The sequence below is a fragment of the Lemur catta genome, chromosome 3, assembly GCF_020740605.2.
Source record: "Lemur catta isolate mLemCat1 chromosome 3, mLemCat1.pri, whole genome shotgun sequence".
Lineage (NCBI taxonomy): Eukaryota > Metazoa > Chordata > Mammalia > Primates > Lemuridae > Lemur > Lemur catta.
The window spans coordinates 1,726,258-1,749,732 of NC_059130.1; the positions used below are offsets into that span (position 1 = coordinate 1,726,258).

At 41.7% G+C, this 23,475-nt stretch overlaps 1 protein-coding gene across 2 annotated transcripts in view; it reads left to right on the forward strand.

The window, feature by feature from the left end:
- Positions 1-18,962: 18,962 nt before the first annotated feature.
- The window catches only part of PBX1 (PBX homeobox 1), a 267,175-nt gene continuing 262,662 nt past the window's right edge, over positions 18,963-23,475 (forward strand). The window contains exons 1-2 of one of the 2 annotated variants that reach the window (XM_045546599.1): positions 18,963-19,276; positions 22,518-22,591. In XM_045546599.1, the coding sequence (XP_045402555.1) occupies positions 19,086-19,276; positions 22,518-22,591 (265 nt within the window). In that variant the 5' untranslated portion in view covers positions 18,963-19,085. The remainder of the gene's footprint in view (positions 19,277-22,517; positions 22,592-23,475) is intronic. The other variant, XM_045546600.1, reaches the window with a different exon arrangement.

The following is a 23,475-nucleotide window of genomic DNA, read 5'->3' on the forward strand; positions in this document are numbered from 1 at the left end:
CTTGCCTTTTTTAATTTTTACAGGTGGGGAAACTGAGGCTTTGATAAGTGAGATGACTTACTCAAATATAACTAAAATGAAAAGTCAAATAGAAAGCCTGACAAATTAAGGAAATCTTCAAAAAAGCTAAACCAAGCAAATAAATACTCAAATAATAATAACAGTATGAGGGTGGGTGCAGTGGGCAAAAGTGGGAAATTTAGAGGCTCCATGCAAGAGGAATAACAACAAATGAACAGAAGTTCCATGAAGAGAGAAAAGATGGGAACAAATTGTCAAAGAAGTAATACAGGACAATTCCACAGAACTGAAGAATGTAAGATTTCAGTTTGAATGCTCAGAATTATGAATGAATAACAATGTGTATCAAAATACAGCATCATGAAATTTCGGAGTATCAGAGATAAAATGGAGTGATTTCTGGTGTGTTGCAGAGGACAACTATAAAGCACCACTAGAAGGCAATTACACATTTAATGAAACACAATTTTATTATATTGGTGGGCCCATCAAAAGTGAAGAAAATTGTTAAGAGGGCAAAAAAAGGGGTGTGGGAGAGAAACAAAGACGAATACACGAGAGAAAACAGAATAAAAAACAAACAGAATGGATTGAAACCTGAATACTAATTACATGCAAAGGTGGGCTGCCCAGAGAGCAAATGCCTGTTTCAACTTTGTCATCTGATCTCTAGGCCGGCAATAGAGGGCACTGAATTTGAGAGCCCAGATTAAGTCAGGAACCACGGAAAGTGATCATGCGCTTCCTACATAGCCATGGCCCGCAGATGTTTTTTTCTTTTTTAATGATGTAGTATTTGCACATAGCATAAGTAGTTTTTGAAGAACATCCAAACTCTCACTGAAGGAAAATATCCTGTTTTGTTCTCTAGGCTTTCGATACATTAAGATCAATCATGCCTCAAAAGAAATATCAAACATATGAGAACACAAATCACCATGACCGAGATTCAATAGAAACTACAAAAAAACGGATTTAGACTTCAAGAACTCCAGATAGTAGAATGATCATAACCAGAATATTATACACACACATTCACCCATGTACACATACATATGAATAAGTATACATGTGTGTTTACATATACACACACACATACACATATATGCGCACACACACGCACAGTCAGGCACCACGTAACAACATTTCCGTCAATGCCAGACTGCAGATATGATGGTGGCCCCATAAGATGATAATGGAGCTGAAAGATTCCTATCACTTAGTGACATTTCGGCCAACCTAATGTCTTAGTGCAATGCAGTGCTCACAGGTTTGTGGTGACACTGGCTCGGACAAACCCTCTGTGCTACCAGTCCTATGAAAGTATAGAGCATATGATTATGTATGGTACATAATACTTGATAATGATAATAAATGACTATGTTACTGGTTTATGTATCCATTATACTACATGTTTTATTGTTATCTTAGAGTATATGCCTAATTATTAAAAAAAAAAAATGTTAACTGTAAAACAGCCTCCGGCAGGTCCTTGGGAAAGTATCCAGAAGAAGGCATTGTTGTCATAGGAACTGACAGCTCCATGCCTGTTATTGTCCCTGAAGACCTTCCAGGGGGACAAGCTGTGGAGGTGGAAGACAGTGATATTGATGATCCTGACCCTGTGTGGGCCTAGGCTACTGTGTGTTTGTGTCATATTCTTTTAACAAAAAACTTTAAAAAGTAAAAAAAAAAAAAAAATTAAAAGTAGGAAAAGGCTTATAGAATAAGGATATATAGAAAGAAAATATTTTTATATAACTGTATAATATGTTACTACAAAAGAGCCAAAAATTAAAGAAATTTAAGTTTATAAAGTAAAAAAGCTACAGTAAGTGAAGCTTAATTTATTGTTGAATAAAGAATTTTTAAAAATAAATTTAATGTAGCCTAACTGTATAGTGCTTATGAAGTCTACAGCAGTCTACAGTAACGTGCTGGGCCTTCACACTCACTCACCACTCACTCACTGACTCACCCAGAGCAGCTGCCAGTCCTGCAAGCTCCATTCATGCTAAGTGCTTTGTACAGATGTACCATTTTTTATCCTTTATACCATATCTTTCCTGTACTTTTTCTATGTTTAGATATGTTTAGATACTTGCAATTGTGTTACAATTGCCTGCGGTATTCAGTCAACATGTTGTACAGGTTTGGAGCCTAAAAGCAGTAGGCTATACCACATAGCCCAGGTGTGCAATAGGCTATACCACCTAGGCTTGTGTGAGTACATTCTGTGATGTTTGCACAGCAATGAAATCACTTGGCATATTTCTCAGAATGTATCCTTGTCTTCAGCAATGCATGACCAAGTATGTAAATATATAAAATTTAAGTAAAATAGGTAAAGAGGAAATTAAAAAATAAAGAGAGCAAAACAAAAAGCTTCAAAAATATTTCAGTGCTTTTAAATAAGAGTCAATTAGTTTTCTGAGAAAGAAAAAATATAATGGTTTGACATTAAGAATACAATGAATGGATTAAATCACTAATTAGATAAAGCTGAAGAGAGAATTATTAAACTGGAAAATAAATGTGCTGCAAATCATTTTAAATGTAATGAGACAAAAGGAGATAGAAAATATAAAGGATGGGTTAAACAAAGTAGAAAATAGAATGGAAAATATGGCATATATCTCATTAGAGGCCAAGAAGGGGATTACTGATAAAATGAAGTAGATAAATATTTGAAGACATTATTTGCAGAAGTGATAACAGACATGAATCCACTAATACAGGATTAAACAGGACAAATAATAAGAAAACTACACTAACATGCATTTTAATGAAACTGAAAACTCCAAACATAAATTTTAAAAGTATACAGAGAAAAACCAGATTACCTATAATGGATTGATGTAATATACACACATAAAGAGGGATCTCTAGCATCTGTCTTGTTACCATGACAATAAGAGCCGAAATGCAAGGGCTTGTTGAGCAGAAATGCAGAAGGGCCCAGTGTCTAAGGGCATCTGACTCTAAGCCAGCAACTGCCTTTCCTTGGTTTCATTGTTATATAAGAAAAACATAACCTCTATTTATTTAAGCCACTCTTAGTTGGATTTTCTTTCATTTGCCTTCTAATTGAAATAGGACCTGAATCTCTTGTTTTAAAAATGGGGAAATAAAGGCAAAGATAAATTAAGTAATATAGCCAATGTCAGCATATCTTGCTGATGGTAGAAATAGGAATGGAATCAAATAAGAAGGTACCAAACCATGAAATGAAGGAAAAAAAAGGTTGAAAAAACTAATTCAATTTTGGCTACGTGGCTCACACATTTTCTTAGTGATCCATTTGCTATTAGAGTAAATATTATGGGTTCTTGAAGAAAAATGAAGTTTCCTCATTGGCAGAACCTTATTATGACATAAAGTTAGTAGGATTTTTCAATCATCCAACCACCCCTTCCTGACTCTATCAATATATATTTATATACATATTTTTACTCATTACTTAGTTTTTAAAACCCACCTTGAAAATATATCACTCATTTATTGTGGGTCCTAGGCATTACTTGATTATTGCTCATAATAACTCATCAAGGTTGGTATTATAACATTTCTTTTTTTTTTTTTTTTTTTGAGACAGAGTCTTGCTCTTTTGCCCGGGCTGGAGTGCCGTGGCGTCAGCCTAGCTCACAGCAACCTCAAACTCCTGGGCTCAAGCCATCCTTCTGCATCAGCCTCCAGAGTAGCTGGGACTACAGGCATGCGCCACCATGCCTGGCTAATTTTTTCTCTATATACTTATAGTTGTCCATATAATTTCTTTCTATTTTGGTAGAGATGAGGATCTTGCTCTTGCTCAGGTTGGTCTCGAATCCTGAGCTCAAACGATCCACCTGCCTCGGCCTCCCAGAGTGCTGAGATTACAGGCATGAGCCACCGCACCCGGCCTATAACATTTCTTTTATAGAAGAGGAAACTGAGGTTCAAGTGTGCAGTGCATTGAATTGTGTCCCCAAAAACATACGCTGTGGTCCTTTCCTTTCCCCCAGTGCCTGTGAATGTGATCTTATTTGGAAATAGGGTCTTTATGAATACAAACATGTTAAAATGAGGTCACATAGGATTAGGGTGGGCCCTAAATCTATCATAGTAGCCCTTGGAAACTAACACAAGGGGTTAGATAATTTTCTGTCGTTAACACAATTAAAAAGTATGGGGAGCCAGGCGCAGTGGTGCGAACCTATAAATCCCAGCTACTCTGGAGGCTGAAGTTGAGAGGGTCACAGGAAACCAAGAGTTCAAGGTCAGCCTTAATAACATGGTGAGATCCCCATCTCTAAAACTTAAAAAAAAATTTAACTAAAGAAGTAGTGGGGCCCTGATTAAAACATTTCATTAAACTTCAGCATTGGAGCAACATCAGTTTTTCCCAGGTGTAATGAGTTGAACAACTAATGAAAGAGCTAACTGCTCCGAATTCCTCATTTGTTCTACAAAAGTCTTTTAAGTACTGATACACTCTGAGGATACAAAGGCCGTGATACAGTATCTGCTTGCAAGGAGCTGACAATCTTTTATGCTGTTCCTGAAGAGTAGCGTAAGATGACGTTATCCCCTACTCTGTTTGCCTTGAGATCACTAGAAAGCTATTTTTTAGGTATAAATATCTAGTTTAGCCCTTATTTTCTTTCAGCAGTTTGCAACCAATTCTTTTTGGGCTTAAAATGTTTCTACTAAGAAGTCAGTTTTTCAGTCTTACTGTTGAAAGTAATGTATTAATATGTATTTTCTCTGACTACTCCTGAAATTTTTTTCCCATTGGCTTTCAGCAGGTATATTATTGTGTGCCTAGGTGTGGCTTTCATTTCATTTATCCTGCTTCCAGTTCATAGATATTCTTGGACTTTTGGCTTGAAGCCTTTCATCAGCTTTGGACAATTTCAGGCAATTTGTTTTCAAATACTGCTTTTGCTCTCATTTCTCCTCCGCTCCTTTAGGACTCCAATTACATGTATATTAGACCTTGTCACTATGCCCTATTCATTTTGTAGGCTTTTCTCTAATTTCCATCCTCTTTTTTTCCTGTGCTTTAGTCTGTATATTTTCTACCGACCTATCTCCTGGCTTACTGGTTGGTCTTTCCTTCAGGCTTCAGCGGTCTGCTTTCCATAAAAACTTGTCTACTGCATTCTTAATTTTAGTTATTAAATTGTTCAATTCCAGAATTGCATTTAGTTCATTTTGTTCATTTTGTTTATACATTACAATTCCCTGCTGAAATTCTCCATATTTTTTTCTGTTTTTCTTCACCATATAGGTCACTATTACTTGAAAGTCCATGTGTAATAAATAATTCTTATATCTGGGCCGCCTCTGTGTGAATCTGATACTATTGTTCATTTTTTCTCTTAGGTTTTGTTCATTTGGCCTTGTTTGCTAGAATGTGTACTAATTTTCTAATGATGCTGAATGTTGCACATGAAAAATCCTGGGGATAATGTGAGATTCAGGTTGATGTTATCTACTTCTAAACATCACTTCTAGTGCCAATCAGTGTTATCACTGCTGAGATTCAGATAGATCAGATTGATTTAATCTAGTCTAGAATTGTGCTAATTATCATCTAGATTTTAGCTTTGTGAGGGCTATTCTATTTTTTGGTTCACCTCTATTCCGTTTTTTGTTGTTGTTGTTGTTTTTTTTTTTTTGAGACAGAGTCTCACTCTGTTGCCCGGGCTAGAGTGAGTGCTGTGGCGTCAGCCTAGCTCACAGCAACCTCAAACTCCTGGGCTCAAGCGATCCTCCTGCCTCAGCCTCCAGAGTAGCTGGGACTACAGGCATGTGCCACCATGCCCGGCTAATTTTTTCTATATATATAATTTTAGCTGTCCAGATCATTTCTTTCTATTTTTAGTAGAGACGGGGTCTCGCTCTTGGTCAGGCTGGTCTCGAACTCCTGAGCTCAAATGATCTGCCCGCCTCGGCCTCCCAGAGTGCTAGGATTACAGGCGTGAGCCACCGCGCCCGGCCTGCCTCTATTCTTAATGAAGCATTGAGGTGTATATAAGAAATCCTCCTCCTCAGAAGCCCTCAAGTATAATGTTGATCTCCCTAGTAGTACTGTGAGACTATTTATTCAGTTTTTCAGACTCTTGACAGCCACTTAAAAATCAGCAAATTGCTTACCAAAAGGGAAAAAAAGGCCGAAAGCTCGTTCTCTGAACTCCCCTTGTCTCCTGGATCTTAGAGCCTTAGATCTTTGCTGACTTAGCAATTCTCGAATGCCTTCAAAGAGGCTTTTTTTTTTTTTTTTTTTAATTTAACCCTCTCTAGTTGTTATTGTCAGGAGTATTTGTCTGACACAAGCTAGTCTGCAGAGGCACAAGTGGGCTTTCTGTTTGTAGCTCTGGAGAATTGAGCTTGATGGATCGTGTTTTACAGTGAAAAGAAGAAACAAATTTCAGCTCTGTTTGTAAATGAGCCTCCATCGTGGAAAGTGAGCTTCTGCTTTTTGGCACAGGATGGAGGAGGGATCACCTTTGTGAGGGAGGCCACGAGGTGTGAGGAGTGTCTGTGGAACATACAGCTCTCACCGACGCTCTACTCCCAGTTCATCCAGACAGGAAGAACTAAATCTAGGCAAAATCAGGAAGTAGTCTCCCCTCGCCGTTCTCTATTCGATAGGTAGTGCCTTGCTGCCAGCTGCATCATAATTTCAGAAAGTGCCAGATAAAATAATCCTTTAATCCCAACTAATGTAGGTACTTAATATTGACTTACAAAAGATAGTCGCTATTAACTTATATACTTGATATTGACTTTACAAAACTTGATGCAATGAAGAGAAACGTAAAATTTTCCATCATTTTATCATCATTACTTAGTCTATTAAACTATTTTATGCTGCCTTGAAATTCCTTGAAATCCAAGTGCAAGGAATGTAAAGTGCATTGATTTTTCTTTACTTTTATCTACATATAAATTCAAAGTAAAGGGAAGACTTTAGACATTTCGTTGTGTAACTGAGTTCTAATAGTTTTTTATTTTACTATATTTCAGTGCAGCAATTAAACAAAGATGCACAGAATTTTGGAGCTAGAAAGGACTTTAGACGTCTCTGTAGTCTTACCCCTTTCTGGAGCATGAATCCCTTCTCCCAAAAATAATTGTCTGAAAATATTCACTGTATATATGAAGACATAGACTTAATGTTAATTAGAAGAAATAAACCAAAAAAAAAAAGAGAGAGAGAAACCCTGCAATGTGAACTCTCTCCCGATCCTTTTCTCTTTCTGTGATATGCTGAGTGTGTTCATGTGCCTGCCCACCTAGGCTCTGAGGCTGCCCTCAAGGCACTCACAGTCCACGGGCAGATACCCATAAACAAAGAGCTGTGTGAACAGTATTGGGGAGGGCAAGAGAATTAATAATTAATTTTTCCTGGGGAAGTCAGAAAGGAATTTGAGCTAAATTTAGTCAATGAAAGAAGACAGAAAAACACTTCTGCTCGAGCACATCGTGGTTCACAGATTTATGAAAGTGCGTGGTACACTTGGGAAGCAGAAGTTCATGTCGCGTCAGGAATCAGAAATAGGGCTAGAGACATAGCCTGGAGACAGGTTCTGAAAGTCCTAATGCGCCATGCAAAGGAATTTGAACATGACCCAAACGCAAAGCTTCCAAATATCCTAAAGCAAGGGAGCAACAAGATACATTTTGGTTTTTAGGAATACAACTGTGCCAGTATTTTAGATTGAAAATGAGAATAGGGACACACCGGTGGCCGGGAAAGGAATGCCACTGTCCAGATGAGAGACAAAGACGTCCTGAGCAGTGATTGACGATTATCTTTACACATCTGTCTTCCCATCCACACAGACAGAAGAGTCTGAGTTACAGAGGAGCCCTTGAGGTGACTTGGTGGTCAAATGGCTGTGCAGTTGAAGGAGAATCGGCAGATGGTGATGCCCTTAACTCAAAAGGAGGAAGTTCAGGAGGAGAATGATGAGGTCAGTCGGCTTCCAGTTGGCTGGCTTTTCAGTGTGACATTCAGAGAAAAGTTTTGATATGGTGCACATCTATAGAATGAATACTTTACCGATACTTTCTTTCTCTGGAGATCTTCTTACCTAACCACAGAGCTACTGCAAGATTGTCTTTGCTTTTACCTGATTCCCGTACCCTGTGTCCCACTAGAGTTGATGATGCAGGGAGAAGTGACATACTCTTGCTGTTAGCTTGTTCTTGTGAGGGAAATGACCTCTTTATTTCTTCTCTGAGTCACTTATATTGCTAATATCAGTCTGTACTCTTGTGATTAACTTCAGTTGTCATGTTGCTTAAAATAGTGTTTGGGCCAGGTGTGGTGGCATGTGCCTGTGTTCCCAGCTACTCGGGAGGCTGAGGTGGGAGGATCGTTGAGTCCAGGAGTTTGAGGTCGCAGTGAGCTATGATTGGGCCACTGCACTCCAGCCTGGACGACAGAGCAAGACCTCATGTCTAAAAAAAATATAATGAAATAATAAAATAGTATTTATCTACATATGTTAGTAAAACGTCACAGTTTTTTCAATAATTATGAAATTAAATTTCTCACATAGTAAGAAGTCCAGAAGTGGGTGGTCACAGACTGGTATAGTTTTCAAGGAAAAATCATCAAAAATCCAGGACATTCCTAGTTTCCTCTTCTCCCACCCATAATAACACCTTTCATTCTCATGGTCTGAAAATGACTATTTTATTCCCAGATGTTATGTCTGTGTCCCAGGCAGTAATAAGAAGGGAAAGGAAAAAGGGCACGAGCATGCTGAGTTTATCCATTTTTAGCTTGAAAAGATAAAAAGCAATTTTCCCAGAAGCTCAACCCACGACCAAGAAATTTCTTCTTAGATCTCATTGCCCAGAACGACAACGCATGACCACACCTAAACGTAAGGAAGCCTGGGAGATTGTTTTTGGGCTGGGTACCTTGCTGCTAAAACAAATTGTGATTTGTAAGGAAGAATGTTTGTTTGGGGTATACAACCAGCTGCACCTACCAGTCACATTTCCTTTTAAATGTAGAAAGTAGAATGCTTTCCTATAGGCCATAGTTTCTACTGGTCTTTTTGATGTACAAATACTAGAGATGGAGGGAAAGAAGGCTGAAGGATTCTAAGGGCGGAGAGGCACCTGAGAATAAGACTCCAACTGTTAATCACTAGTGCCTTTCTAGTATCTCCTTCCCCACCCCCACTTCAACTTCTCCCTTTAATAGGGGAAAAGAAGTGCTCAGGGCTCCAAGAGAATTCAACTCCAGAAAGGCTAGACTCAGGACAGCAGAGCAGACTGGGTTAGCAGTACTGGAGCAGACAGAGGTAGGCTAAATTGCACCCGCTGACCGACTGGAGAAGGGGGGAAGGACTCTTAGGGTCAGTGAGGACAATCAGAATGCTGCAGGCCAAGGGTCCACGCTGATTTTTAATTTCAAAAATGTTCCCAATCCTTCACCCCTTCCTTTGCAATGTGACTACACAGGTGCTATCATCAAGAGAGGATGCAAGTGGTGTCAATTTCCCAACCCTCGAATCTAGGCTGGCCTTGGGACTCGCTTTGGTTGATAGAATGCTGGAATGTTTGTCAGTTCCAAGTTCAGGACTCAAAAGACATTGTGCACTTCCACGTTCTCTCTCGGACCCTGTCTCTACCGCGTAAGCAAGTCTGAGCTAGCCTGATGGATGATGAGAAATGCAAGACCCAATCACTGCTGCTGCCCCGACTATGCACAGCTAGGCAAATGTCACACATGCAAGCGAGGCCATCATGGGCCAGGCAGGTCCCAGCCAGCCTTCCAGCTGTCTCAATGAGCCCAGCTAACCTCAGCTAATCACGACCCAGTTCAGCAGAACCAACTAGCGGATCTGTAGAGTTGTGAGCAATTAAGAATGGCTATGGTTTGAAGCCAGTAATTTTGGAATGGCTTGGCACACAGCAATGGATAATTGATAGAATGACAACTGGGATTCCCTAAAATAAAGCTTCCTTTCGGGATTCTACAGCTATCTCAGGGCTTCACACTTATATTTTATTTACATTGTTAGACAAATTGCTGTAGTCAACTCTGAATGGAAACAATCGCAACTGAACGGAAGTTGGATTTGGAGGCTAGAAGAGAGGAACTATGCAGGCAGATCACTGCCTGGAAGGGCTGTGAGTTAGGATCCTGGAGGAAAAGTATAATTTTATTAGAGGCCTCCAGGGCAGGGAAGGACAGAAGGGAAATAATACAGCTCTGGGAGAAACTACCCAAGAATAATAGTAAGAGTCAGAAAATTAGTCATTTATTGAATGTCTGTTCTCTGTCAGGCGCTATACTAAATGCCTAACATTCATCAAGATCTGATTTTAACTTAACCACAGTCCTAAAAGGTGTCAAAATGAGGCTTTAGACATGTTAACTCATTTGGCCAAGGTCACAGAGAGTGAGCTCCAGGGCCAGGGGCTGCCCGACCTCCAAGCACTGGGCTCCGTTGCCCATCTCAGGTTTGTGCCCAGGACTCCAGAGGTCATTGCTGTGTGACTGAAAGTCTTTTCTGCACTCTGAACATAGGAATAAACTTTTTGTTACATTGTCAACCACAGTCTGTCAGAGTTCAGTCTAGTATCACCAGCACAAGCTGGTCTTAAGTCAAGAGTCTTCTGTTCATTTGCCCACTACCCTCTCCCTTCATATATGGAGAAGATAAAGAAAGGGATAAAACAATAAAACAGCTTTTTTCTTTTTGGGGGAGTGGAGGAAAGGGTCTTGCTCTGTCACCCAGGCTAGAGGGCAGTGGTGTTATCATAGCTCACCGCAACCTCAAACTAACGGGCTCAAGCAATCCTCCTGCCTGAGCCTCCCGGGTAGCTGGAACTGCAGGTGCGTGCCACAGTGCCAAGCTAATTTTTAAATTTTTTTTTTTTGTAGAGATGGAGTCTCACTACGTTTCCCAGGCTGGTCTTGAACTCCTGGCCTCAAGTGAGCCTCACTCATCAGCCTCCCAAAGTGATGGGGTTACAGGTGTGAGCCACTGCTCCTGGCCAAGATAGTTTTTTTCTGACACCTTTCTCAGCAACATTGTTAGAACACACAGACACACACAGGCACACACATGGACACACACATGTACACTACATACTACATATACCCGGCGAGACTACTTCCTTGATTTTGCTATGTATGTTATTTCTTCAAAATGATCATCAATCAAATCCAGGTAGCCCCTATACCTGGTAAAGATGTGGTAGAGAAAGCATACGTTTTGGAATTGTATTTGCTGAACCTTACTGTCCTCATCTGTGAAATGGGAATGATGCCATTTGTCTCACAGAGGATGCTTCTCCATCTCGATAAGTGGCAGTACCACACATTTAGTTGGCAAAACCAAAATCCAGACGTGAGCTGTGATTCCTTTTCCTGTTCTCCATCCACATCCCAGCCTCTAGTGAGGCTCGTTGACTTTACCTCCAAAAAGTGTTGTGCGTCTAACCATCTTGTGCCATGGCTGGGACTCTTGTCCTTGTCCCAGGTGCCAGCAGTTCTGGCCTAAGCGACTGCCATAGTTCCTTTGCCATTTCCTTATCCCTAGTCCCACCTCTGCAATCCACTCTCTGCAATGAGGCAAATAAGACCTTTAGAACAAAAGTCAGACGACGTCATTTCTCCTGCTTAAAACGCCCCAGTGCTTTCCCTTCTCATTAATCTAAAACTTACCCACCAATCTAAAACTTACCCACCTCTTGACCGCAGCTTTGTACCGCTCTCCCCTCGCGCCTCACTGGCTTTGGTTCTTATCCCTGTTCCTCACTTAGAGCCATGGGATTGGCCGTTTCTTCTGCCTGGCCTCCCGTGACCTACTCCTTCTGACCCCTCATGTCAGAGCTCACATGTCCCTCGTCAGTGTGTCCTTCCTGACCACTCGATTGAAAGTAGCTCCCAGGTCACCGTCCAGCACACTTTTGTACTTCCTTTTCTTTGTAAAACTTACTATCCCATGCTGTTGGCTTCTTGCGGCATTCGTGCATTTATTTCACTCGAATGTAAGTTCCATGAGAGCAAAGACCGTGCCTGGCACATCCACCGCTGGCATCTTCACTGGTGACCGGAAAGTGCCTGGCATACATTATGGCGTCAATAAATACGTGCTGAATCAATGTTCCGTGTCACTCTCCTGCTTAGCATCCTCCGGGGACTGCAAATGCAATGGGAATAAAAGCCAAACTCCTTACCATGGCCTAAAATTCATGTGTTACCTCGTCTCTGCTTCCCACTCTGATTTTATTTTTATAAACTTTTGCTCTTATGTATTATGCTCCAGTCTTTCTGGCTTTCTTTCCTTCCAATTATCCAGGCTTAGGCCCCTTGCATGGGTTGTTCCCTCTTTCTGACCCCTCTGTTCCAACTGCTCTTTCCCAGGGTCTGTACATATCTGGCTTCTCATTGCTCCAGACTAAACCCAAATGTCTTTAAGAAAGTCCTTCCTGATCACCCTCTCTGATGTTGCCCCCATCAATTCCGTGTTACATGACCCTATTTTATGTTGTTCATAGCATTTATGAGTCTTTGGGCTTATATATTTTTTTACTTGCTTTTGTTTATTTCCTACTCTTGAATTCAAGCTTCATGAAATCAGGGAAACCAGTTCGTCTTATCACCCCCATATTACCGGTGCCTGGAACAATATAACAATGTCAATGTTCACCTGTACAACCCACCCTCTTCCTTTTGATTTGCTTTCAAGGGTGTGTACCTTTGGCTCTTTAGCCCTGGTATTGATATTGTATTGATTATCATTCAATAGCCGGTTCTAAGGAGATATTGACCAATCGTGATCTTGCTCTGTTTAGGAAATAGAAGCAGATAGTTCCTAGAAAATCTCATCTGCTAAGAGCCATTCGTTTTTTTCAGACCAGCAGGATAAATTTGTAACATTTACTTTATTTGATAATTCAAAAATAGGAGATGTTACGTTTTTGGGGTCTTGAAATCTCCTCAGATCCTGAGAAATATAATGGACTCTGCTCTAAGAATAAAGTAGTACAAACCACCCAATTTTGTACATAATTTCCAGGAGTTCATGGAACTGCTGAAGCTCATTAATGGTGCAGTCCCCAATCCCCGGTGTGCGGCCAGTTAGGGACTGGGCTGTAGAGCTCCATCACCCCTCCCACCCGCCTGCGTGTAAAGTTGCCTTCTGCAAAACTTAGGAAGTGGGGTGCACAGCAGGAGGTGACTGGCTGGCGAGCAAACAAAGCTTCATTTGTATTTACAGCAGCTCCCCACCACTGGCATCACCCCGGCTCTGCCCCACCCCAGGTCCATGGAAAAATTGTCTTCCTTGAAACTGGTCCCTCGTGCCAAAAAAGTTTGGAACCGCTGCTTAGTGGACCCTGGGTTAAGAATTTCTGTTCTAGGCTCTCCCTGCTATCATGCACAACTTCAATGTCCCATGCAGGCTGGTGGTCCCGGCACTGTTTCAAGGCCTGCCCAATACGTCAAGAAGATAGGACTGAGCTGGGAAGGGGAAGATCTCTGGGAACAAGACAGATGAGGTGGGACAGAAGAAAAGGAAGAGCAAGAGGAATGGGGTTAGAGAAATGAGTATAAAAGTTTAAGAAAAGCAAAAAGTGAGAGGTCAGAGAACAGATGAAAGAGACAGAAAGGACTCCTTCAGCAGAGGAATAGATAGATGCCAGCAATTGCCTCAGATGCTATCTTTGGTTACTATAGGTTATTAAGTATGGAGTGTCTGATTTCCTTAAGTACTAAGTTTGACAGTTGATATCTCTGACATTTCACTTTGACGCTTCTTTTTCTTATTTTTATTGCGAAGGTACATCCTCATTCTTTCAAATGCACATTTTGGCTTGTGATTATCTTTCAAATTTTTTTTACAGCAATTTTTCTGAAACCATGGATAAGTCAAAAATTCATGTTACTTTTGAATATGAGTTCCATCGTGGAACCAATGCATGCAGACAGCTCGAAATATAAATGAAGTATCTGGGAAGGATGTGGCTAATTAATGGACAGTAGGTTGATGGTTTGAGAAGACCTGTTCTGGTGATTTTAATCTTGAAAATGAGCCACAAGGGTGACCTGAGACCAAGGTGGACAATGATGCGCTGAAAGCTGTAGTGGAAGCGAATCCATCTCAACCTGCATGTGAATTAGCAGCAAGGTTTGACGTTACTATTCCAACAATATTGGACCATTTGAAACAAATGGGCAAGGTAAAGAAGCCGGATAGATGGGTTCTGCATGACTTAAACAAGCATAAGAAAAGACATCGTCTCGAAGCTTGCCTTTCTTTGCTGTCACAACATAAAGGTGAAGCTTTTCCATACCATATTGTTACTTATGGGTGATGAAAAATAGATTCTTTTTGACAATCGCAAGCATTTGGAACAATGGTTAGATAAAGATGAAGTGCCGAAACACAGTCCAAAACCGAATATTCATCAAAAAAAGCTAACGGTGTCTGTTTGGTGGTCCAGCACCAGTATTCTACACTACAGCTTCATGAAACTTGGTCAGTCGATTACAGTGGATGTCTACTGCAACCAGTTGGATGGAATGATGAGAATGCTTGCAGTTAGCAGCCAAGATTGTTCAACAGAGACAGGCCAATCCTCTTGCAAGACAACGCTTGACCACAACGTCACACAAACAACGCTGCGCAAACTGCAGAGGCTGGACTTGGAAACTCTCTGTCATCCACTGTATTTACCAGACCTTGCACCAACTGACTACCACTTCTTCCAGGTTTTCGACCATTTTTGCAAGGAAAAATATTCAGTTCTCAAAAAGCTGTGGAAAACGCCTTTCAAGATTTCATCGCCACTCGCTCTCCAGGCTTCTTCACTGCTGGCATAAGCCAGCTCCTGTTAAGATGGCAAAACTGTGTCGATAGCTTAGGCACATACTTTGATTAATTGCACTACATCTTGTTTGAGATATAATAAACTACACTTTTGATTTGAAATTGGACATTTCATTTTTAATGACCTAATAGCTCTGGTTCTGACTCTCTTGGGTAGAGGAAAATTTCTTTTCGCTCATAAATAGGAAAGTTACGAAAACCTAGAGGCCAATTCAAATATGATCATCCACATACATATATGAGTGTCTGCTCAGACGACATAAGGCCGTGTGGTGGTGAATTTATGTCTGTGATCATGCCAAGAGACCCGTTTCTTTGTAATCATTTTGTTTGCTGGAGGATAGACTGGGGTCCTCGCACCTACCTGCTCTTTGTCCTTTAGTAAAGATGAGAATGTGCACTAGTGGGCTTCTAATGAAGTTTGAAAGAGAATCCTCAGGGTAAACTAAATCTTAACATAAAGGTAAACAGAGTAAGATGATTTTGTAGAAATGTAAGACGGAGGTCAGACTGAGAACTACGTTGCTAGTTGGCCAAATTTTGATAATGACTCACGTCCTTGAACCATGATTCACTTATTATTCCGAAAAAATACAGCATGATTACTAGTATCATTAATTCTTTCAGCACATATTTATTAAATATCTATTACAATTAAAGTACTGCATCATCCATCTTTTGTCACAACTTATGAGGTATAGAAATTGCATATATAAGTTCCTCCTCAGAACCTACTTTTAGAATTTTCTAAATGCAAATAGAAGATTCTAATTTTTACTTTATTTCATCTATGATAGTTTCTCTTCTTGACTTCTTTTATTCTCTATAATGTATTAAAAATAAGAATTTTTACATCATACTTTGTCTAGTAATTCAACTTCTACGGACCTTGGTTTCTTCATTTTTTTTTTTTTTTTTAAGAGCTAGGGGTCTCGCCCTGTTGCCCAGGCTAGAAGAGTGCAGCAGCACAATCATAGCTCACCGTAACCTTGAACTCCTGGCCTCAACTGCTCCTTCCACTTCAGCCTCCCCAGCAGCGGGGACTACAGTCATGCACCACCATAGCTGTCTAAATTTTTTATTTTTTGTAGAGACGAGGGTCTCACTATGTTGCCCAGGTTGGTCTCAAATTCCTGGCCTCAAGTGATCCTCCTACTTAGGCTTCCCAAAGTTCTGGGATTATAGGCGTAAGCCACCATGCCCGGCCCCATCTTCCTAATTTCACCTTTCCTTCTCAAATGATGCCGCTGGTCAAAGTCTCTCCAATCATACCTCCATATTTCACTTCCATTATCCCTGAAGTGATACCTGGTATTTATGTCAAATTCATTAACCCTGCCCTCCAGATCCAATTTATCCTTTGGGCCCACTCCAAAGACTGCTTGTGTTTCCTCTAACTGGGTTACCCCTTCCTACACCCTTGTCTCATCTCATATGGCAGCAGTTACCAACCTTTTTGGCACCAGGGACCAGTTTCATGGAAGACAATTTCTCCATGGACTTGGGATTAATGGTATCTTTTGGTATTGATGGTACCACTTCCAATACTTTGCCTGAAGAGCTTTCATTAGGTTTGCAGTTAGCATTAATTGCTCACAAACTGATTTCTTATAGGCTCTAGGTTGACTTCTTTGCATGCTTTAAGATGTGATAACCTCATCGTTGTAAGGGATATGTTCATGCACCCTGTGATCGATACGTGATTTGAGTATACAGTTTTAGGCTCAACTTTCGATTAGTGTTGAGTTAAAAAAAACAGTTTACAAGTTGGAGTATGTGAGGAAAATAATTGTTATTAAGTAATATAACATCATAATTACAATTAATACTCTCTATTGCATGCCCTCATACCAATAAGTGCCAAGCAGCTTGTTAAGAACCGCTTTGAAATGCTTTCATTAGTGCTTCTTATCTTGCCAAACTTGTTTTGCCTAATGATTGATGAAAAGAATAACATTTTATTTGAGGATATCAAAACACCTGGCAAAGCTGCTTTCCATTTTGCAGATTGGTTACATTGTTGTTTGCAGTGGTTCAATGCACGGCCATCCGGGAAGAGGGCTGGCCACACAGTAGAATATTTTATATTCCAAAATATCGTGGGCTTTCCCCAAGTAATTGGCCTGCTACTTTATCTTATGTCTCTTGTGACTGTGTACCCAGTCAGATTTTCCCTGGGCCTTGCCTAATGAAACGATTGGAGGCCAATCTGTGTCCATTTTGAGCTCTGGTATTGGACTTTAGCTAGCAGTTTCTTACTGGCTTTTTTCCTGATTCCATTTTATTTATTTATTGTTTTACTTTTTCCTACCCATTTTTCAATTGAGTCATCTTGTTTCAATATGTATCCTTTTAAGCACCTGAAGTCTCTTTTTAAACTAGACAGGCAATAGGTATGCAACTAATTTTTACACTACTCACCCATTTCTGTCAGACTGAGGCAGCTGGTACAGCTGAAACACCAGGTCTCTGAGGGGAGCCAAGCTTGGGTTTGAATTCCAGTTGTGACACTTCATTACCGTCGACCTTGGACAAGTTATTTGACCATTCTAAGTTCTCTCTCTGTAAAATGGAAATAATAATCCATAACTCCTAGAGATGTCTTGGGAATTAAATAAAATAACTCATGTAAATTACTTGGTGCATAGTAGGCATTCAATAAATGTCAGTTCGTGTCTTCCCCCAGTTAATAATGCTTATTAGACTATATTAAAAACTAGAACCAGACTGTGATAATGCATTTCTTTATTAGGTATTTAAGCCAAATAACTAATTTCCCCCAGAGGAAAGAGAGAGAAATGTTGAATTAGTTTCTTTTGGCGAACTTATTTATTAATCTTTTTTTCTTCTGCATTATTCAGTTTCATAGTTCATAATTTAGTTTTCATGCAACAAAAATGACAGTTTAGTATTCTTTTTTTTAACTCTACTGTGCTAGAATTGGTTCCCTAAAAAAAAATTTATCTATTATTGCATTTGCCATTTATTAGAGAACATTATTAATGATATTAACAGCCCGGTTGTGTTTCATAACTACTTCGTGCTGACAAACTTTTGCTCTCAGCAGTTTCCCTGAGGTCTAAGCATTTAAAAGAACCAAGTTTCAAACAGCAATGCTACACACAGCAAAAGAAAACCGGGGGTGGGAGGGAGGACCTACGCGGTCTGTGTTCTCGCATGTTAATTTTACACGTTTGCATTTAAGCGGAGCCCCGCTTTCCTCAAGGACGCCCCCTAAGCGAGGCCGGCAGGAAGAGTGGGCGCCGACTGACGGAGCCGGAGCCACGGCTCCACCGCACCTTTAAGGACCGGGGACTTGGCGCGAGCCCGGCCTCCTTCCCGGCCCACCTCTGCACGCTGATTGACAGGCCGCCGCGCGGGGCGGAGCCGAAGGAGGCCGGGGAGGGGGCGCGGCGAGGAGGGAGCGGGAGGAGGGGCCGGCCTCTCCCCGACGGCCAATCAGGAGAGGGGGCGGGGCCGGGCGCCCTCCTCCCCCCTCCCCTCCCCGCCCCCCGTCCCCCGCGCCCCCTCCCCTCCCCTCCCCTCCCCTCCCCCTCCCCTCCCCCTCCCCCTCCCCCCGGGCTGTGGCTCTCCGTGCCCGTTTCGGGAGTCCTGAGCCCGAGCTAAACAAAAGCGGGAGCTGGCGGGGCCGCCGGAGTTTGCGGAGACGCGGCGCAGGGAGAGCCCGGGCTTCGCCGCCGCCGCGGCCGGGGTCCGGCTCCCGCAGCAGCCCAGCCCCGAGCTCCGGCTCCCGCAGCGGCCCCCCGCGACTCGGCCGGCCCGGTGGGGGCGGGGGAAAGTTTGCGCCTCGGCCCCCGCCTGCCGCCCCCTCCTCCCGGCCGTGCCCGTCTGCGAGAGGACCGAGCCGCGGCTTCGGGCGCCGGAGCCCGCCCCCGCCCTGCCAAGGAGCCCGGGCTGGAGCCCGAGCCAGCTCTGATTTCTTTCCGCCGAGTGGGAAGGGGGTTTATTTTTCTTGCTTTCGGGAGTCGACACCCTTCCCCGCCGCGCTCCCCCCCGCCCCCGCCCCGCGGCGCCCCCGCCCCCGCCCCCCCCCCCCCGAGGAGGCAGAGGGATTTTCTCCCTTTTGGTCTTTTTCCCCTTCTCGGCTTCTCCTGGCGAGGACCGAGGCCGGCGCGAAGGCTGAGCCCCGGCGCCCCCGCAGCCGAGCCGAGGAGCCGCCGCGGAGGCGCGGGGGCCGCGGAGCCCGCGATGGACGAGCAGCCGCGGCTGATGCACTCGCACGCGGGGGTCGGCATGGCCGCGCACCCCGGCCTGTCCCAGCACCTGCAGGACGGCGCGGCGGGCGCCGAGGGGGACGGCGCGCGGAAGCAGGACATCGGGGACATCTTGCAGCAGATCATGACCATCACGGACCAGAGTTTGGACGAGGCGCAGGCCAGGTGAGACGGGGCTCTCCCTCCCCTTTCTTGGGGTTCTGTGTTTCTCTCGCTCTCGCCGGGGGAGACAATGGGAGCCGGGGCGCCGCGGCGCTCTCTCGGCCGGTGTTGTTTGTGTCCCCCGTGCTGACGGGCGGCTGCATGGCGGAGCGGCGCCGCGTGCGGGAGTGTTGTCATCCGAAGTGGGGTCGCCCGCGCCGCGCCGCGGCCGTGTGGACACGGCGTGCGTGTGAGCACCGAGGCGGTCGTGCGTCCGCGTAGACGCCGAGCCTGCCGCCGGCCGGTCCAGAAGCGGCCCCGGCGCCTTCCACGGCGCTGGCGAAGTCCGAGAGAGCAGAATCGCCAAGTTGTGAGCAGCATCCCTGCCTCCTTGCTGGGGGACTCCGGGCCGTGACAAAATAAAATGTCCCGAGAACACTGCATTTGCAGATCTAGTTGGCTCCTCACCTAAGTTTGATTGTCTTTTCTGACTTACTCGTCCAAAATTAATGTTCACCTTTTCTTCCCCTTCCCTTCCACCCCCAAATACAACATAACAACAACAACAACAAAAAAGCAGGGTATTTCTTTGTCAGTAGTTATCAGCTATCCAGAAAATATTTTGCATTCACTTAATTCTGTTTTTTTTTTTTAAAAAAAAAAGTTAATGGAAAGAAAAGGTAATGTTGCTTTTAAGCATATTTGTTAGTTTTGAGAGGCTCAGATTTTTAGTTTAACTTCATTGTCTCCTAATTTGAATCGGTTTACAAACCTTCCGTGACACAGACAGCTATTCATGGTCCTTTAAAAAGGGGTGAGGGGACAAAAATCAAGCATGCTCTTTTCCCCCATAGTTCTTTCAAGACCACTTAGAAATGGAAACATGCAGGAATTTTATGTATTCCAATACTATAGGACATGAAGATTTTCCTTAAGGAAACATGATAAACTGTGTAGCTTCTCAGCTGAATCCACTGCCAGGTACATAGTTCTCTACTCTGGGATTTTACAGCAAATTTTCTTTCAAAATAAAAAAGTGACAACCCACTAACAGCTTGCCCAAGGCCGAACTTGAAAGGAAGAATTTAAAACATCTAATGACCACATCTCTCTGTACAATTACCCAGCTTTGTTAAGTCTCCGAAGTAGCTTTTAAAATTTATTTTTTTGCTTGGAAAATCTTCTAAGCTCACATTCACAGTTCCTAAACCTCAGATGACTTAGTTCTATGGGGAAGACATCATGATGTATATTTTTGTCTAAGGGACATGAGAATTTGAGTTGAGAAAACGAGAGGAAGCAGCTAAAAGCATAGATGTTATGAATTACACTCTTATTTTTAGCTGCAAGCACATGCAACATGTAAACTCAAAAGTACTAAGGTTTATGGGTGCTTGAAAACTTGGAAATGTTCAAAGATTTGAACTATTCTAATTTTTTTTAAATAGGGGAAAAATTTTAAAAAATTAATCGGTGTTCTTTTCACATTTTATTATCTGAAGAAAAACTAGTAGGTATGATAAGTGGAAGATTTTCCATTGGCAATTGTCTTGAATTGGAACAGATTTCTCCATTACATTGTTCTAGAAAAATACACTCAGACATACCAAGAAACTGGTTTAATAACAAGTTTGTGAAGTGGAAGGGCCAGTAAGAATAGATACTCACTACTTTTTTGATGCTTAGTCCCTCTCTTTTTTTGTGAAACTGAGAGCAAACCTGGCTCGATTAGTTACCCCTTTTAATGGCCTAGATGCTGAGAGAAATCAGATGCAATTTTGGGGAAATTTTCAGTTCTCCTTCTTAGCTTCATTTTTGTGCCATGGAAATGCAATACTTTTATAAAGCTGTTCGAGAATTTTTGTTTGCATTTGGGCCTATGTATAAGAGTACAGTTAATGAAAAGTATTTTGAAAGACCTAGAAAATCTCTTTAATACATTAAAGTCTTTTCTATCTGTTTTTTTTTCCCCACCCCATGAGAACTGACTAAATCAACCCTAAGCTTTCTTTTTGGTTAAACAATGTAACTCTACTTAGCAGATATTGTGTCCTTTTTTTCCTTTTTCCTAGGCACACCTTCATAATGCATAGTTATTATTTATAAAGTAAACCATTAGTATTTTAGATACAATAATGCATGTATTCATTTTAATAGTCCTGAATTCTGAGTTTATTACCCCTCTGCTGTATAGTATATAGAACGTGTTTCTGATCTCTGTTCTTCATGAGGATGTGTCTGTTTTTTAACTTTCAAAGGGATTAAAAAGAATTGCATGTGTTTTGAGTGCCAGAACTTTCCATTTATCTTTACACATTAATATTAGTTAAACAGAATTCCCTTAACTAATAGCTGATATGATCTGTATTTTGTTTCCAAAACAATATCATTCTGCTAAGTGATTCCATAATAAAATAGAAGGAAAGGTATTGTTTTGTTTCTCAAGTGCATTCTGAATACAGACACACACACACACACACACACACACACACACACACACACACACACAAGAACCAGGTAAATCACTAATCTAAAAGGCAAAATTGTATTTATTTTTTCCCCAATGGATGCAGGGTCCTAATTGTAAATAATTGAATTTCAACACCTGCAAATAAGCAGCGTGTGCACAAGAGGCATAATGCGAACACAGAGAAATGAATTTATTCCCCATATGGGTATGTTTGCCCCCTGGCAGTGCATTTCCATACTCTTTAACTTGGGGACTGAAATTTTATAAATTGACAGTTCTACTCAGAAGACCTTTCAAGCATCTTGTGTTTATGAGAACACAGGGGCATCTGCAGAATGAATTCGAACACATGGATGAATTAAATTTGAAAACACACAGACCGAGAGGCAGACAGACGGTTCCTAGGCTGTGGTCGTTACATAGATTATCCAAAACTTGCCTTTGCTTTTATGCCATATTCATCGTCCTGGGTAGCATTATTGGATTAAGAATTCTACTTTGATTAAACTACTTTACAAAAAAAAAAGAAAAAACCAACTCTCCCTCAATGGGCATAATTTAGGTTAGTTCTGTTCTGTAGTTAAGTCCCTACTCTCTCCCTGCTAATTAACATTAATTCTTTTTCTGTGGCGGGACTCTGTATATTAAGTCATAAAAACAATTGAAGCATGCCACAGAGTTATGCTTGGTATATAATTTTGGCTAAATGTCCAGATTTTTTTCCCTCTCTGCATTATCAGCAGTTTGATCTTGAGAGTCCACCTAAGCTATCATGTTGTTGTTTCTTTCTTGCAGAAAACATGCTTTAAACTGCCACAGAATGAAGCCTGCCTTGTTTAATGTGTTGTGTGAAATCAAAGAAAAAACAGGTAGGAATGAGATTCCAACATTTTAGCATTTTCTTTGGCCAATTGAATCACTTTACCAGCAATCATGAACCTGTTATTTAAATATTAAAATTTCAGAATGAAAATACTATCAAGATTGACCGCATATTCCAGTAGGAAGTCCTAGCCCTGCTTTCTTTTAAAGAAAGCGTCAAGTTTCTTTGACAGTTATTATCGAGCGTTACTGGTTTATTTTCCTTAACTCTATTCCCAGCCTTTTTGAAATCCAGGCTAAAATCTATGTTCTGAAGGGAAATTGATAGAATGGTGTGTCTTTGGAGGAAAAATATGAAAGTAAAAGTTCATTTCCTGAAGGAATATATTTTGGCCCATATTTAAAGCCCCAATTTTTTTGGAATTGGGCAAGGGTTGGGGTCCTAAACCGTTTAACGTTTCCTTTCCTTTTTTTCTTGTAATTACAAAAGAGCAGCAGACTAAAGGTTCTCTAAAGACAGTGTTGTCAAATACCTTGGTGGGAAGCGCGGTACAACATCAGGTTATCGGTATTTGAGTGGCCTGTGATTTTATAGCAGGGAGAATCGTTGGGTTTAGGAGAGTATAATGCCATTAGATCACTCACTCTGTTGTTTTTCTACTTTCTAGACCTCATATCATGGACTAACACACTTATAACACATCCCAGGAGGGCATTTAAATTTTAAAGCAACAATTAAAAAATAGCAGTCATCAATCAGAGGTGTTCTTAAACAACAGATGCTCTGGGAAGGACATTTAGCAAGATCCTCTTGTTTGTTTATTTTAATCCTTAATTTTCCAAAGTAGGTAAATCTCTCCCTTGCAGGAGGAAAGATTTGAGAAGGCCATCGGAAACCGGGGCACAAAGATGAGGGAGGGGGGTGGTTACA